This window comes from Athene cunicularia (assembly GCF_003259725.1).
Source record: "Athene cunicularia isolate RWA chromosome 10 unlocalized genomic scaffold, athCun1 chr10_part1, whole genome shotgun sequence".
NCBI lineage: Eukaryota > Metazoa > Chordata > Aves > Strigiformes > Strigidae > Athene > Athene cunicularia.
In genome coordinates, this window is record NW_020799112.1 from 7,144,323 (window position 1) to 7,160,806 (window position 16,484).

The window sequence follows — 16,484 nt, forward strand, 5'->3', positions numbered from 1 at the left end:
TTCTGCTCAGGTACCTGGATACTTACAAGGCAAAGAGACTCAAAACAGCTAATGTGAGATTTGGAGGATCTTACTTTTCTTGTTCCTTAAATGCAGCAAATAATTAGTCCTTAGCATTAGATCCAGTAATTTAAATGAAATATTTCCTGTCAGTATAGTATTTAATAATTCATGTAATCCTGCTTCTCTGTAGAAGTTACATAGCATTAAACAGCTTAAATCCTAATATATTCAAAATACATTTTTTAATAACTTGGATACTTTATAGGAGGGGGGAAAAAGTTAAGTATTGTAACTGAATCCTGAAAAAATACCAGCTAGCAAAGGTAAATTTAATTGTTTTGGTATTTCGTGATTTTTGATGGATTCACTATCAAACAGTGTTGAACTACTTTGGAAGAATGACCAGAAGTTTGAGAAAGGAGGTATGACTAGTTCTGATACTGTTGTTATACCACCCTGTAAGACTTATGTATCAAGTTTTTCAGAACATGGAAAGAGTAAAAGTAAAGGCATCATCTTTGTATTAAACTCCAGAAATAACCCACAATGCTAACAGTTAATCACAATACTTCTATTTATTCCACAGAGCAGATGGCAAAGAACATGTTTTTTGGTGGCTACATCAGTAATACCAAGTTGGAAGAGATGTAGTATTGCTCAAGCAGAACAGCAAAAATGATGGCTCCCTTGAAGCTCTGTTTCATAGGACTGTAGCATATAAAACTTAATTATCAGTAACCTCAGCAGTTTGTAGAACTAGGATTTATTGGTAATGTACAGTGTTAAAGCAAGTCGCCCACCAGTAGCCAGGTATTCTGCTACCTGCTTAACTTCTTTAGTGGTATTTCAGGCCATTCACCTTGCTTGATTCCTCTTCTCACAGTGCCCTGCCTCACATTTCTTTAGCAGCTGAATCAGCTGTGGTACATCCATAACTGTCCCTAACCCTTTTCCTAGAATTTTGTACTTATACTTAGGTATGACTTCTAGTAAACATTCTATTCATCTGCCTTCTGGCCCCATGGATGCCCGGACTCCAAATTACTTACATATTACAACTTTTAGCTGACTACCTGTCAATATGACTGATTTTTGAAGTTAATAGTATTAATATACTACAACTCATAACTGTGGCTTTTCTACCTGATAATACAATGCAATGGAAGCAAGTTATTGTCGTGTTGTATTATTTATGCCACTCTACCACAGAGATTACGATTTTTGATAGAATCATTTAGTACTGAAATTGTGACATCTGTTTTCCATTTCAAGGATCAGCACTTCATGTTTTCAGATGCCTGGCACCAGCCCCGTTCTATTGTATACATAGTCCTAAATCCCTATTAAGTCCACCACTGAATACTTCATCCAGATTGTCCCTTGTTTCTCTCAAGGGTTTTTATTTAAATTATTTCTGGCGTATAGTTGGCTGTAATTCTTGAACAGTGTCTTTCATGCTAACTTGTAACTTAAAAGAGTTCTTAAACCACATTGCAAAAAAGAGTTGAGCAATGCAGAAGATGTACAGATAGTGCAAGTCAAAAGTACCTCTTCTAAGAAACAACACTTTGCAAGAAAATGTTTTGAGGGACAGATGTGTTATAGACCTCATCATATCGATAGCCAAGGAACAGCTTGCAGTAGTGCTGTCCGAAATCCTTTTGGTGGGCAGAATGTATTTACCTTTGTCTTCTCATTCATCTCATATTCACAATCCTAGTATTTCTGTATTCGTAGTATTAATGTTATGTGTGATGGGACTTGAAAAGTGACACCTGCTTTTGGATTCTGTAAACATCTACTACATGATGAAAAACAACCGACTGAGGCCACCTTTCACCATTGTGAGAGTGTACTGGGCTGTTAAGTTGGTGTTAATGTATTTGGCACCCACTTTATGTCTCAACCTTCCAGGGTTGTAGAAGGAGACTGTCTGAGATTTCAGACCTATCTGCTTATCTAGCCAGACTTCTGATCTTTATAACTATTGACATAGTTAAGATTTACTCATGTTCCCACAGCAAATATTGGAAAGGACACTCACACTGCCTTGCAGTTTGTATCACTTCTTTCCTTAACATAATTTTTTCTTGCTGATGTATCACAGTGTATTAGGCAGTGTGATAAAGGGATTTGTTTGCTGTGTATACATGTGCTTAAATGTAGTGAATGCCACATCCTGAGAGAAGTTAAAAGTCAATTCATGTTTTTATATGAATGTACATTAGCCAAGTAGCAAGGTGGAACTTCTTAAATTAATAGTCAGAAGAAAAAAAGGTAAAAATGCTGAATTATCTGTTCAGTACAGTTGCATGGATTCTACTTTTTGGTTAATTTGGGTGTATTCTGTTTACAAGCCTATTTCTACAAGGATGACTACCATTCCAGATCTCTGTACAGCTTCAAGCAGCTGTTTAAAAGCAGAAAGAAAACAGAATCAACTTGCCAGAAAGGTGTTTCTTTCATCTTCCCAAAATTACTCTGGTGCAAGGCCCAGGACATCCTGAGTATTGAGTCTTGGACCAGTAACAGGTCTCTGATGCAGTATGTCATGACCTGTCAGGGCTAGAAATCTGTGCTTTATACAGTTAGAAAGGGAGATTCCCATAGAACACGTGGGACACAGGCTTGATGTATCCTTGCTGGATCTGGAAATATTAGAGAGTACATGGTCATTTTTATATGCTTGCCTAAACTGTATTAAGCAAATGTCAAGGCTTTCTAGAATGTATTAGTTATAACTGATCTCTTCTTCGGAAACCTCTGCAGTATTGCAATAGGAATATTCACCTTTGAAGCACCATCATTTCCATGGAAGCCTCAGTAGACACCACAGTAAAGATTTTTAATTTTTCTTTATAAAATTGTAATTTGTTGCTAAGTACCTATTCTTTTAGTATATAAAATGCATATATGAGTGCACTCTGCATAATATGTATAATTTATTAATATCTTATTTATTGTATTTATTATCTTGTGTTATTTATTATTTTTATCTCATTTATATACTTGTGGTTCTGTGGCTTTTTCTTTGTCTGTTGTTGGTTTCAGATTATTGGGTCCTTGCCTTCAATAATTCATTCGTTGTACCTTTCTCAGTCATTTCTGTGAAAGAGCATTTAAACATTACAGGCACTGTTTGTGACACAAGCTCCTTTTACCCTATATGGGAATAATTCCAAATAGTACAGCCAAAGATTGACAGCTGCTTTTTATGTCAGTCAACATTTGACTAATCGTCAAACATCTGTGCCACATTTCTAGCTCGTGTTTTCCATCCCAAGTCCTTCTTGGCAGGGCTGCTCTCAATCCACTCCTCACCCAGCCTGTATTTGTGCTTGGGATTGCCCTGACCCATGGGCAGGACCTTTCACTTGGCCTTGTTGACCTTCAGGAGGTTTGCACGGTCCCACCTCTCCAGCCTGTCCAGGTCCCTCTGGATGGCACATCCCTTCCCTCCAGCGTGTGACCCCACCACAGCTCAGTGTTGTTGGTGAACTTGCTGAGGGTGCCTCAATCCCACTGTCCATGTCCCCAACAAAGATGTTAAACAGCACTGGTCCCAACCCCAACCCCTGAGGATGCCACTTGTCACCGCTCTCCACTTGGACATTGAGCTGTTGACTGTGACTCCTTGAGTGTGACCACCCAGCCAATTCCTTATCCACTGAGTGCTCCATCTGTCAAATCCACATCTCTCCAGTTTAGAGACAAGGATGTCGTGCAGGACAGTGTCAAATGGTTTGCACAAGTCCAGGTAGATGACGTCAGTTGCTCTTTCCTTATCCACCAGTGCTCTAACCTCATCATAGAAGGCCACCAAGTTTGTCAGACACGATTTGCCCTTAGTGAAGCCATGTTGGTTGTCGCCAATCCTTTTATATTCTATTTGCCCTAGCATAGCTTCCAGGAGGATTTGCTCCGTGATCTTGCCACGCACAGAGGTGAGACTGACTGGCCTGTAGTTACCCAGGTCTTCTTTTTTTCCCTTTTTAAAAATAGGGGTTATGATTCCCCTTTTCCAGTCAGGGGAACTTCACTGGACTGCTATGACTTCTCCAATATGATAGATAATGCCTTAGGCACTTCATCTGACAGTTCCCTCAGGACCCACAGAGTCATCTCATCCTGTTCCATGGACTTGTGCACATTCATGTTCCTTAGATGGTCTTGAACCTGATCTTCTCCTACAGTGTTCAGTTCTCCCAGCTCTCCCTTCTCCTAGTCCCCACCTTTGTTCCCACCTGTAGTGCCAGATCATACTGTTTGATTTGGTATGGTAGCACTTGTAATTCATACGTTCAAGCAAATGCATTACTCTGTTAGCAGTAAAATGCATTTTGAGGCAAAGCACAAAAAATGAACTCATACATGATTTTAAGATTTCCACCAAGCAATGCAAATGCAAGATGTTAGACCAAGTGTTTCTATTTGAACCCACAATCCCTTTGAAATCATGCAACAGTCTGCTCACACTAGATTCAATAGGATGGAACACATTTTTAGTTATCAGGTTATCCCACTGTGAAGCACAGAGCACTTGGGAATCTTCTTCATTCCCTTTCTTCATGGCTACAAACAGGTATCATTGTCAAGCTCCATATGATCCTGGCAGTGATGAGTTAGATGGTTTTATCTGTGTTTCTTGGATAGTCATAAAGAAGATGTTGGGTGTTAAGTATTTATATTGGAACTAAGCAGGTTCTGGCTTGAAGTTTAGAACATTTTTTGCAGCTAGGGCCAAGCGTTATTATTGGGATTAGGAAAGAAATACAGTGATGCCAAGGCTCAAGATACTCCCGATGTTTTAAGTTGATGGTGTCAAAAAATTCCACTTCTTTCCCTTCTTACTTGGCTGTTTGCTTCCAGGAAAGACCATAGAAGAGTAATTAACCATTTTTTAATCAACAATTTTACAAGAATATGCAAGTATTTTTGACAATTTGAAATAATAGAACAATACTCTGTCATTTATTGTGAATGTTTTCTTATCAAATGGCTACATTTCATAAAGTATGTGATAGGCTTCTGTTCTACTGGTTCATGTAACATTTCATTCTTATCTGAGTGAGAATGAGAGGTCCTATTTTGCATGTGCCAGTTAATTATTTAGGTAGATTATAAGTGTTCATCATAGATGTTATTTGAAGGCTTTAAATACAAAACAGCAAGATAACTGAACAGAAACATTTCTGTAAAGGAATATATAGTCTCTACAGCATGTGTGCTTTTAAAGTGCCATAAGTTTGAAAGTTTTTTTTTCTGGTTTGTGTGAAATCTTTTAACATTTTTCTCTGCCCTTTAATTTACATTATTTTAAATGACTTAATTTTAAAAAAAAATTCCTGTCCAAGTGGGTGTTACTGAGTGGGTTGAAGATTTTCTACGCGGTGAGCAGGATGATCACTTCGATAACTGTCTAGATGCAGTGTAAAGACTTTCGAAACCTTTTTGTGAGAATAGGCTCAGTGCTCAATTTTAGAGGAGATCAAGATGACACTTGGTATATAAAGTAGTTCTGCTTTCATCAAAAGCCCATATTGGATCATAACAAAGTCATAGCTCTTCACTTGTTTTCTGACTAGCAGCTCCAGGAACTATGTTGTTAAGAAATTCTTTTCTTTCAGCTGAGGAGGCTGTGATCAGCAATGGTTGATGCATTAGTGTTCTTTAGTGTGTTCTTGTATTTTTGGTATCAGGCTGTAAAAAACTATTGGCTAACTTGAAATATGTCTGTGAACCCTCGTTTTTTATTGTCTTGTTGCATACAGAACAAGGGAGGAAATTGTTGAAATGCTAATTTACAAAATCTGTTCAGGTTTGAAAGTTCTCTGAAAGTCATACGGTCCTCAGTTGTTTTGTCCAAAGTCAGTTGTTTTGTCCGAAGAAGTTGTAAGATCTTGGAAAAAGTAATCTTATTTTATTTTGCAGAGCATTGGCTGTGACGACTATCTGGGTTCAGACAAGGTGATTGACAAGTGTGGAATATGTGGAGGGGACAACACTGCTTGCAAGGTTGTGTCTGGAGTTTTCAAACACACGCTAACAAATCTTGGCTACCACAAGATAGTGGAAATTCCTGAAGGAGCTACTAAAATCAACATTACTGAGATGTCAAAGAGCAACAACTATTTGGGTAAGTTGCTTCTCAGAGAATAAAGCATTCTTTGTGTGCTAGTGCAATGGGTGGAGGCTATGCCGGGAAAAGCCTTCTAAACAGTGTGAAATAGATGACAGGAGCAAGAAAGGAGAAGAGAGGAGGAAGAAAGAAAATCATTAAGTAGGCATTTTGATCAGAACGAAGTGGCAGTAATTCTGGCTTAATTTTGCATGACAAACACTGTAGACCTGTTACCATCCATTTCCCTGTCCATCTGACTTGGCTTTGTTGTTTACTATTAGTTGGTTCCACTGTGGTGGTTACGCTTCCCGCATCGTTCACTTTCTCTGAGTGATCAAGAATCCAGCCAAGTGGCATGATCTGTTATGTAAAGTGTCTTGAAAAAGGCATCTTCTGATTGCCTAAAAATTTCAGTTCTTTTAAAGTGAAAGTATATAAAAATTGAATTGAGATAATATGATACTGAGGTGGTATCTGCAGAATGCAAGGTCATTTGTACAATTGTTTATTCTGAAGCCGAGCCTTAATTCAAAAACATAGAGGATCCTGGAATATTTCTATTAACATCTGTGGTATATTTCTAGATCTGTCTAGAGCGCTGCAAATTAGAGATTATGTGGAATTTCTGCAGATCTACGTCTGTCTGGTGAGCATTTGTGAACTGTGCCATTCCCTCATGAGAGGTTGCAACCTCTCATATTCCCAGGTTAGGAAGGACTTAGTCTGCCTACATTTGTGCTACTGCTTTGGAGCCAGTTCTACTGAGATGACTGGAGAGAGAAGAGGAGGTTAAGATTTTGAAGACCTGCCCCTCGCCCTTTAATTTCTCTTCACCTGTCAGTCCATCTTTATATCTGTCTTTAAAATTACCATAGCAAATAATAAAAATGGAGCTACACAAGGCCTTTCTTGCTAGATTGATGTAATTATTACTAGCACTGTCTAGCTGTACTGAAAGTTTCAAATCCCAGTACTCTTGTTTGAAAGCTGCTTAATCTCACTTCCTGCTGGTAACCATCCCAGCTACCGCTCAAGTACAAGAAAGGAAAGTGCTCAGTATTGAACTGCTTCTCCCTTTTTTTCTTCTCATTAATTCCTGCTGGAGCTGTAACTAGTTTTACAGAAACGTTTGTGTGTAAATGGGAGTTTATTATGGGTAACAGCCTGAAGTGTAATGTGAGCTCCATCATTTTACAAAAAAAGTGCCTCTTCAAAAGTGAAAAAATAATACAAGCTACCCACAGTCCAAGAAAACCAAGTGAATGTTCTGGACCTCTTGTAGGGTGATCTTATGAGTTCTAATTTGTCCTGGTTTCATCCAAATGTATTTTGGGTACATTATATACACCTATATACACTAGCATTCCTTTTTTCTTGTGAACAGTTTGTATAATGTCCATCAACACTAACTTGTTTGATGACGGAATCAAACAATAATTCTATTTAGAAAGCTTCCAGAGATACTTGTACATTCGGTAGAAAATGGGTGAGAATGCAGCTTACTTGGCAGGCCAGTGAAAACAGACACGCTACTAATACATAAAATCATGGAGCTGAATGTAATTTTTCTGTCAGATTTACATACCAGCATCAGAAAACAGCTGGCAGAAGAATTCCCTTAACTGTGTTAAAATGTCCTGAGCCACTTGACCATTTTTGGAATGGGCAGGACAGAAAAAGAGTAACATTTTTTGCTTAAAAATAACCAGACTGTTGGCATGTATGGGAAAGTGGCAAAGTTTTTCTTTCCCATGCTACTCCTTATCCCCTGAGCTCTTGACTATCATCTTTTCTTTCTTTTTTTTTTTTTTTTTTTTTTTTTTTTTTTTTTTTTTTTAAATATCCATTTCATATGTTTCATTTTCAAGCTGCTGGTATGGATTTAGTCTGCTAAATTTGCCAGCTCTCTCCCCTGTTAGGAATTCTTGAGGCTGTAGTTCCAGCTAGGAGTCCAGCCTCTCTGCTTACACTATTACGCATAAACCTGGTTTATTGAGGCAGGTGAGTTGTGCCAGGACAGGAGTGAACATGTTCTTCTAAGTTCTTCTAACAGGTCAGAAAACTGAAACTAGAGAAAGGTTTATGAGGCAAATTCTTAGACAAGTGAAATGGTAATAGGGTGGTTCTTATTTGGCATATTGGTGGTCACAAATTTCTCATTGATAAAACATTTGAAGTTTGAACATGCACATTTTTCAGAGAGCACATAACACCGGTAGAGCTGGGACACTTGAAAACTCAGATCTAGTTTGTCTGTATTTATGTTAATTAGCAGAAGTCTTGAATTTTAAAAATAAATAAAAAGATCTTAAACTCATCCTTATGGTGAAGTAGCAACAAGGAAAACAACCCAGCAGCCATTCCTGAAAGCATGTAGTTCAGTGCTTTGCAAAACTCGAGTTTCAGGTCCCTGTTCCATCACAGTCCAGCTGTAGCAGTGAGAAATGCTTGTAAAGCAATGTTCTTCTTGTTGCAAGCAGTCTAAGTTAGTTGCTTTTGGTTTTCCTTTCACTTTACCCATTTTATGGTTTCTTCAATGCAAAATCATAAGTCAGTTCGAGGTCAATAAAATTTTTTTAGTCGATGACAGCAGATGTTTCTGGGAATCTGAGTTATCTGGCTTGTCTCTGTTCAGGAGATTGTCTCGAGTTCCATGTGGTTTTATTGAACATTTTTTACAAGGCTTCATATCTTGTCACTGCCTTGTTAAAAGCAATAAGCAAATAAGCAATCAGGAAAGTGTGTTTTCACAAAGAGGTATTTCTGTAAAATGGGGGGGGGCTGGAAAAAGCAGGCAAGAATGTGAGGTTTCTTACCTAAAGAGTTTCAAACTCAGCTAAACGTCATCCAGACATTTGAAAGCTTCTGAATACCGCTTTTGTAAGCTTTTTTGTAGTAATCTATTGCTTATTGTTGCAAAACCTGTGACCCTCATAAAAAGCATAGTTCTAATGATGATGCTGAATGTGATGGTAGCTTAATAAGGTTTATTAATTGTATGTATCGCATTTTTGGTTCTTTGCGCACAAGTTGGAGTGATTGCAGAATAAAATCTATTTCTTGCTACTTGAAAACAATAAACTTATTAAAAGAAAAAACATGACAGTGGTATATGAAGCTTTTGGTGTTTCTGGAACATACCATTATCTCAGTAGTCAGTATATTCAGATTAAAGAAGATAAGCTATTTCAGGGGTAGTTCAACTGGTTCTTCATGTAACTTTATAATTAACTTTTCATAAAAAAATACAAAATCATAGACGCCTTTTGCATCTAGTGATCTATACTTTATTTCTGTATACCTTAACCTTCAACCACACTGTTTCAGTTTTCTTCTGCTTATGTTTTCTTTTCTCAGGTGTTTCTCCTGTTTTGAATGAATGAATTTCATACAAACATAATCTTTTCTTCTACCTGCCCTCCCGCCACCCCGCTGTGTGCTAAAAGTCCTTTAGGTTTTCCATTTCTTGAAGATCTTTACTGTAGGAAGAGTGTTGATCTGGTAAAGGAAAATATTTTAACAGTTCAGATTGAGAATGGCCTGCAACATTAACTGGTATTCCTTAGTGAAACTAAATGAACTACCCAAGAAACATCTTGTATTTTTTCTTTTGTGTGTGTGTGTGTGTGTGTTCGGAAAGAAAGAAAGCAGCCCCGTTTTGGACTGCTATTGTAACTATTAATGGTGTATTAATCAGTCTGTATATTTACTCTAGTATTCTTTTACAGTTAGAAGCAAAAGCTATATATTACAATTTAGGTTTAGACTCTGTAAAGTCTAAACAAGACTATAGTGCAGTCCTCAGCTATGTACAGAATGACTTGCTTCTCAAAGCAGTTTTCAACAGTATTTTCTTACGGGCTGATGTGTTAGACCTTTCGGCAACAGAACTGTTGACCTTAGACAGACTTTTCTATTGGCAAAGCACTCCTGTCCTGTGCTAGTCTGAACAGAAAAGAGACAAAGACATACTTTTTATCCCACTGGTAATCATCAGCTGGCCAGTTCTCATACACTGAAATGGGAAGCTTGCCACTGAATTAAGTAGGACCATAATACCTTCAGTGGGACCAGTACGGTACAGCACTTACGCTGCAAAACATGTGGTTTTGAGTATAAATACTCTAGCATCTTTGGGATTGGGATTTGGGATAACGACAAAATTTTAAAGCCAAATGACATGAATCTGAAGTGATTAATTGGAAGGTGCTTTTTTGCATGTTGGGTCTTGAGAACTTAATGCAAAGAAGTTGGTTATTATCCATATCCATAGCCTCAACAGCAAGAGAACCTGATGGGAAGGGGGTATCAACAGTAAAAATAAAGCTTAATGCAAGAGTGAAAGATAGAATGGTTGAAAATGCATTAGTTTTGAAATACACTTACCATATGTAATGAACTTACTGTGCCTGGAAAGAATCTGGTAATGTCCTGTAACTCAAGCAATATTTTGTTTCTAGAGCAATTGTCTGCATCTGGAGTCATACGACTTTGAGATACAGTTCTGCAAATGGCACCAGACATACTGCCTGCCATCATTAGCATAGATGTTTATGAGATATCTTATGAAAGGGAAAGTATATACATTAGAGTTTTGATAAGTCTCTTAACATTTTGTGCCTTAACTTGAATACTACTTACTGCAAAGGTGCTTCATGGTGAAATTTATTTCATTGCTAATTGTAAAGCTCTGGAGGGAATAAAGTTCCTGCAGGGAATATATTATGTACTTCAAATTTGGTTTTCATGAAATTAAGTTATTTCAGCCACTAAATGAGATAAGGAGATCTTATTATCTAATCCATTTTCCATGCTTTCTGTAAAATGATACTCTCATATTCTAGCATCCTCTATTAGCACATGCCAGTATACAGTATTTGTGATTAAAATAAGAGTTGCACATTAATGTTTTTTTTAAATGAAAGTCTAAGAGATGTTAATAGCATTCTCATGAATATTGGTGTGCCTGAACATGAATATGGATTTAAGGATTTTGTCATATGAAAACTAACAGTGGCTGATAATAAAGGGACTGTGAAAATATTCTCTAAAAAATATTTTGAATCAGTATTCCCTGCAGCAGACAACATTCAAGCAGTATGTCTCATGATGAAATATTGTTAGCAGCTCTTGAGCTTAAAATAACATTTTGAAATCAGTTTAGAGATGCAAATTTACAACAAATAAAGGAGTTAGAACACTGGCAGAGAATTTAGAAGATAAACATTGTTAGGGACACAGCTATATCACTTGTGATCATATGAAAATTTTTATAATTTAAGTATTAGCAATTAACTCCATGATTTCCTTCATGTAGTGCTAATTAGGTTAATTAATGCACTTTAAAATGTACAATTTTTTTAATTGCTCTTAATTTTTTTTTGAAAAAAAATTTATACAGGATTAAAGGCTTCTGTGCAAAAAAGTTACAATACATACTATATCGTAATATGGAGAAGAGAGGATATTTCAGGTCTTGGACTGGACATGCAAGAATATGTCAGAGGAGGACAGTTTTTCTGTTGTCTCAGTTACTTTATATACAAGGGATCTGCTTACAGTAAACTTCTGTTACAATGCTTAGGTGTGTGTTGGGTTCCGTGGCTGTCCCAAATAAGTTGTGAGAGACGTGAGTGCCCCATGGATACTTCTGACATTTCTCTTCAGAAACCAAATCTGCAATTTTTTCATTTAAGTTTACAAAGTGCTGCAGCCCAAAGCTATGCTGTTCTGTATGTTTATAGTGATGGACTTGTGAAACCCCACACAAGGACTTCTATATTTTATTACTTATGGTGTATATTATTTATTGGGTGCATCCCTATATGTGTCAGTCTATGCGTTAGACTATCTCTCTCACATGTACAGCTTACCAAAGGCATTACTTATAAACTATGTAATTACAATATCTGGATTAAAATAACTGGGTTTTTTACCTTTTGTCCTTGGTCCTCTTGCCTGTTCTCTGCTGGAGTTAAACAACAAAGACATTTCTTTGTACAGACGATGATGTACTCCAAACTGTGAAGAAAAGATTTAAGGAATCACTTCTTAAATAAACTGAAATTAGGCACAGTGAGTTCAAACCATAAGGATATTTCAGAATAATTATTAGTATCTGAAGAGGCCATTAGAATCTTTATGTAAACTTAACCTGAACATTTTAATTAATATACCTATAATATCCTTTTTATGATTAGGTATCCTAGCAAATCTGTTGTGTAGTTATTTCCTGAATACTGAACTGAAGAGACAGGAAATACTACACAGAAAGAGAAACTACTTTTTTTTTTCTTTTTTTTTTTTTTAATTAATGTTTGCAAAATCAAACATTCCTCTAGAAACATTGTAGTGGTAATACCAGTTGATAACTCCTGCTTATTTGCTTCTGCCTCATCTCTACTCTTAAGTCTTTCCTGCTGTGCTTCATATTTTACTTTTGATTAGATATTTTCTGTCTTTACAAAATTGGCCATTAATAGAAGCTTAAATAATTTTGGCCTCCTCAAAAGGTTTACTTCTATGGAAGTTTTACAACAGTCATGATGAGCAGAGAAAATTCTGATATTTTTCTGCTTCTGCTAATTCAGTTTAGTAGCATTGGTTGCTTAGTTTTAGATATATTGATTATCTGAATAATTAATAATTTGAATTAATTGCTCTCTGTGTGACCATCCTTTAATTCAAAACTAGCACATGTCTACCAAGAGAGTTGTCTTTCTCAACATGGATTTAAACCAGCCTCAGTACTGAAGTGTCTAATGCTGACCTTATCCAGGAAAATGCTTTTCTTTGTCCATTGTTTTATGGGGACGAGCTCAAAGTCTAATCAGACAAACATGAATTTTTTAGCAGCTACCCAGTCCAGTGCTTAAAGTAACTGCTGACAGGCTCACTTCAGGATTTACATTTAGACTGCATATGCTGGCCTGTGACTTTCAATGGGTTGCATTTCCTTAGGCTGAAAAGTGCAGTATTGTGGTGAGTTGGTTATGGCAAAACTTGTTTACATGGGTTATTTTTGATCATTTCATGGTCTTCCTCTGCAAACTATAGTTTCAGTGGGTGTGGGGCCTACAACCTACTCTCATTTTGGGTCATGATAATTACCTTTAACATAACCAGACTGGCTGCCACATTCTGTTTGAAGGATTCAAGACAATGATGAAGAGGCATGAGGAGTCTATTTTATGCCTGGAGACAGTAGAAGCATATTCTGTCAGGAATTTGGGGGTCAGTCTGAGTTTGGATCTTGCCTTCCGTGGTTATATTGCTGTCACAATGAGTGTGGGTTTTCCATGTCAAAAAAGTCATAGGTAGGATTAAGTGTTCACTGTGTTACATTTAACAGTCTTGTAGTTTCTTCTGTGTACTGGTTGCATTACTGATCATATTCTATTTACTAAAACATTCCTTCCTAGAAGATAATGGTAGGTTACAGGACAATTGAGATTACTGCTTATGCTTTCTAGCCAGAGTTGCATGTGTGTGGTCACACGGATTAGTTCATTCTGGGGTTTGGAAGGCCTTTTCTGTGCTGATGGTAGATAAATGCCTAGAAAACACAAAAACGGGGAGAGCATAGGATCTTTCACTTGTAAAAGCCTTTGCAAGATAATGATTTTTGAAAACAGTATGAGCTTATAATTGAATTTAAAAGAACAAAACCAGAAAAATCCAGAACTGAATCATCATGGTGGGACAGCTTCACTGTAAATTATAGGATGGGAGGCAATCTAAGATCCAGTGTGAACACTCCTGAAGTAGTAAAGGGGATTTCACTTATGATCTCATACAGTGCTGCCTGAAGTCTCTTCAGGTTATGTTTGTATTTGACCTTTGGAGTTCAGCCTGTCTTTGAGGATAATGCATGTGTAGATAATTTACGAAGAGAATGAAGTCTGTCACAAGTTTGTTTCTAATGCAAAAGGATTAAAAACTAATAGGAGACAGAATATTAAGACAGGCAAAAATGTGCAATAGCTATATTTCTAATGCTTCTTACCTGAAGTTTGTTACTAAGATGTCTTGTTCTTTATGCACACACACCTACATTTACATATCCTTTGATTTACTGTCCTTTAAATAGTTTCAAATTGATTTTCTTCAGGGAGAGTTTCTTTCACTAAATAAATGTTCATCTTATTGTAGCCAACATGTATTACTTGGCTAGGGTGATCACTTACTAAACCCCTTGAAGTTGTTAAGACTTTGGATGAAATTCAACCCTGGTGTTAATGAATTCAACTCCACTGAATTCAAGTTCCACAAGAGTCTTACCTCGTCTAATGACCTGTAGTTGAACCAGAATATATCTAGGACATTATTCTTTGCTGACCATATATTTTTTTTCTATACTGGTGTTTTTTTAAATAATTACATTTTAGAGTTTCTGGCAAGGTTATCTTATTATAGTAAATTCCAAGGTGACCTTTTCCCTTCTGACTTCATTAAACAGCCAGCTAATATCTAACACTCTATATAGTAGTCTTTAGGGTTCCGGGTGCATTTTGAAAACATACAGAAGAAATGCTTTCACAAAAGCCAGTTTGTTCTATTTTATATATTAAATGGAAGAGCTTACATAAAGGCAAAAAGGCAGACCATGTTACTCGACTGGGTGATGGAAAGTACTCTTTCCCCTTGTCTAGGGAAAGTTGTTAAGCCTTGATGGCTGATTGAGGAGATCTGCTGACAGATAGCCCTAAGGTGGGGTGCTGAGCAAGTAGCCTGGGCGCCTGGCCTGGGGGACTGGTGGCTTTCTGTCTGGCCTGAATCTCAAGGAGAGTTTTCTGTGTTGCTGCTTTTCTAGGTAAAAAGCATCTTGTCCTTTTTCCTATTTTCTGTCTGCATCTTCAAAAAGAATATATTTATTTCCAGCACGTGGGCTAGGCTTTTTGGCTCATGCCTGCTCATTGATGACAGTGGTTATGACCGGTTTTGGAACTCATAGAAACCATATTTTCCTTTCCTGTTTATTCTAGTTCTGTCATCATTCGACAGAGGTGGTGTTGTGGTCTTTTTTACCATTTGTTTGTAAGCAATGCTCTTATAAAAACAACTATTGCTACAGCAGTGCACCAACTGAAGCCTGCTGTTGCTTTGATGATCTGCCCTGCAAATACATCATCTGAACAACAGCCAGCAGCAATGAATCCCACTGAGGTGCTTGTTTCATAAGTTCTGTATTAAAGAAATGATTTTTTTCCTTCTCTTGAAATATGGAAAGGTTGTTTTGAAAGGAAGGGAAAGGGATAAAGAGAAGTATGCAAAATAGTGAGAGGAAACTCAGAAAGGCTGGTGATTCAGTTTGACTTGTAAAGCACCCAGCAGTTTGGTTACTTATATAATATTGCAAACCCCCTTGTCCTGGAAACCTCTGGAGAACTGACTTTTCGAGATTTTCAGTATTTCCTGATTCTTGTCAGGCCCCAAAAATCTTTAATTTCAGCCTTTTTCACAGTGTTTTGATTATAATTCTGTTTCCAGTAATGGACAGAACCAAAGAACTTGAATGCATTAAAATCGAAAGAGATGGACTGGTTTTATTAATCTGAACCAAATTAATGTGAACTTCTTGGATCTTAAAGCATTAGATTATTTTTGTCTTCTAGTTGATGACCAAACCATCAAGTAGTTTGCATGGAAATACTAATCTGAATGTTGGTTTTAGCACACACAGTTTGGAATATCCACTGGTGATTTGTTCAAGGCTTCTCAAAAAATCTAAGCTCTTCTGAACAGCGTGTGTTAATGGAGCATCTTATGATGCATACATTTCATGCCACTGGCCAAGTAACATGGGTTTCCCTCTCACTAAGGCAGCTGACTTTCTGCTCTCCGTTCTTCCTTTGTCTCTAAGATGGCCAACAAGGGACCATTGGAAATGTCACATACTCTTTGGAAGCCATTAGCTTTGTGAGTTGATCAAAGTCCCTCATATGTAATCTGTTGCTCAGTTGTCTTTTTACCTGGAGTAAACACTACTTTGCCTAAGGTGTTCTTTTTTAAAGTTATGGTCAAGGTATAGTGATCTTACCTTGCTAGTCATGGGTCCAATACAATATTTCTCTTCTTACAAATTTTAATACAAATAAATTTTGTACTCTGACCTAGCTATACATAAAGAATGACCAGTGTCAGTTCAAATTTATAAACTATCCATAGGCAAATTCCCAAATCACATGAAGATACATTTCTTCTTTTTCTTGCCAAGAGGAGAGGTTGTTACTAATTTAAATAGTTGTTTGAATGCTACACACTAAAACTTAAGAAAAAATGGTTGGGAACCTGGTTTCAATTGTTGTAGGTATTTCTGTACAGCATTCTTTGATTCCCTAATCTTATTTCATTCTGAGCA

At 37.0% G+C, this 16,484-nt stretch overlaps 1 protein-coding gene across 2 annotated transcripts in view; it reads left to right on the forward strand.

Annotated features, from left to right (window-relative positions):
* THSD4 (thrombospondin type 1 domain containing 4) overlaps window positions 1–16,484 on the forward strand; it is a 348,410-nt gene that overhangs the window by 269,032 nt on the left and 62,894 nt on the right. For both annotated transcript variants that reach the window (XM_026856282.1, XM_026856283.1), the window contains one exon: window positions 5,935–6,139. In XM_026856282.1, coding sequence (XP_026712083.1) covers window positions 5,935–6,139 — 205 coding nt within the window. The remainder of the gene's footprint in view (window positions 1–5,934; window positions 6,140–16,484) is intronic.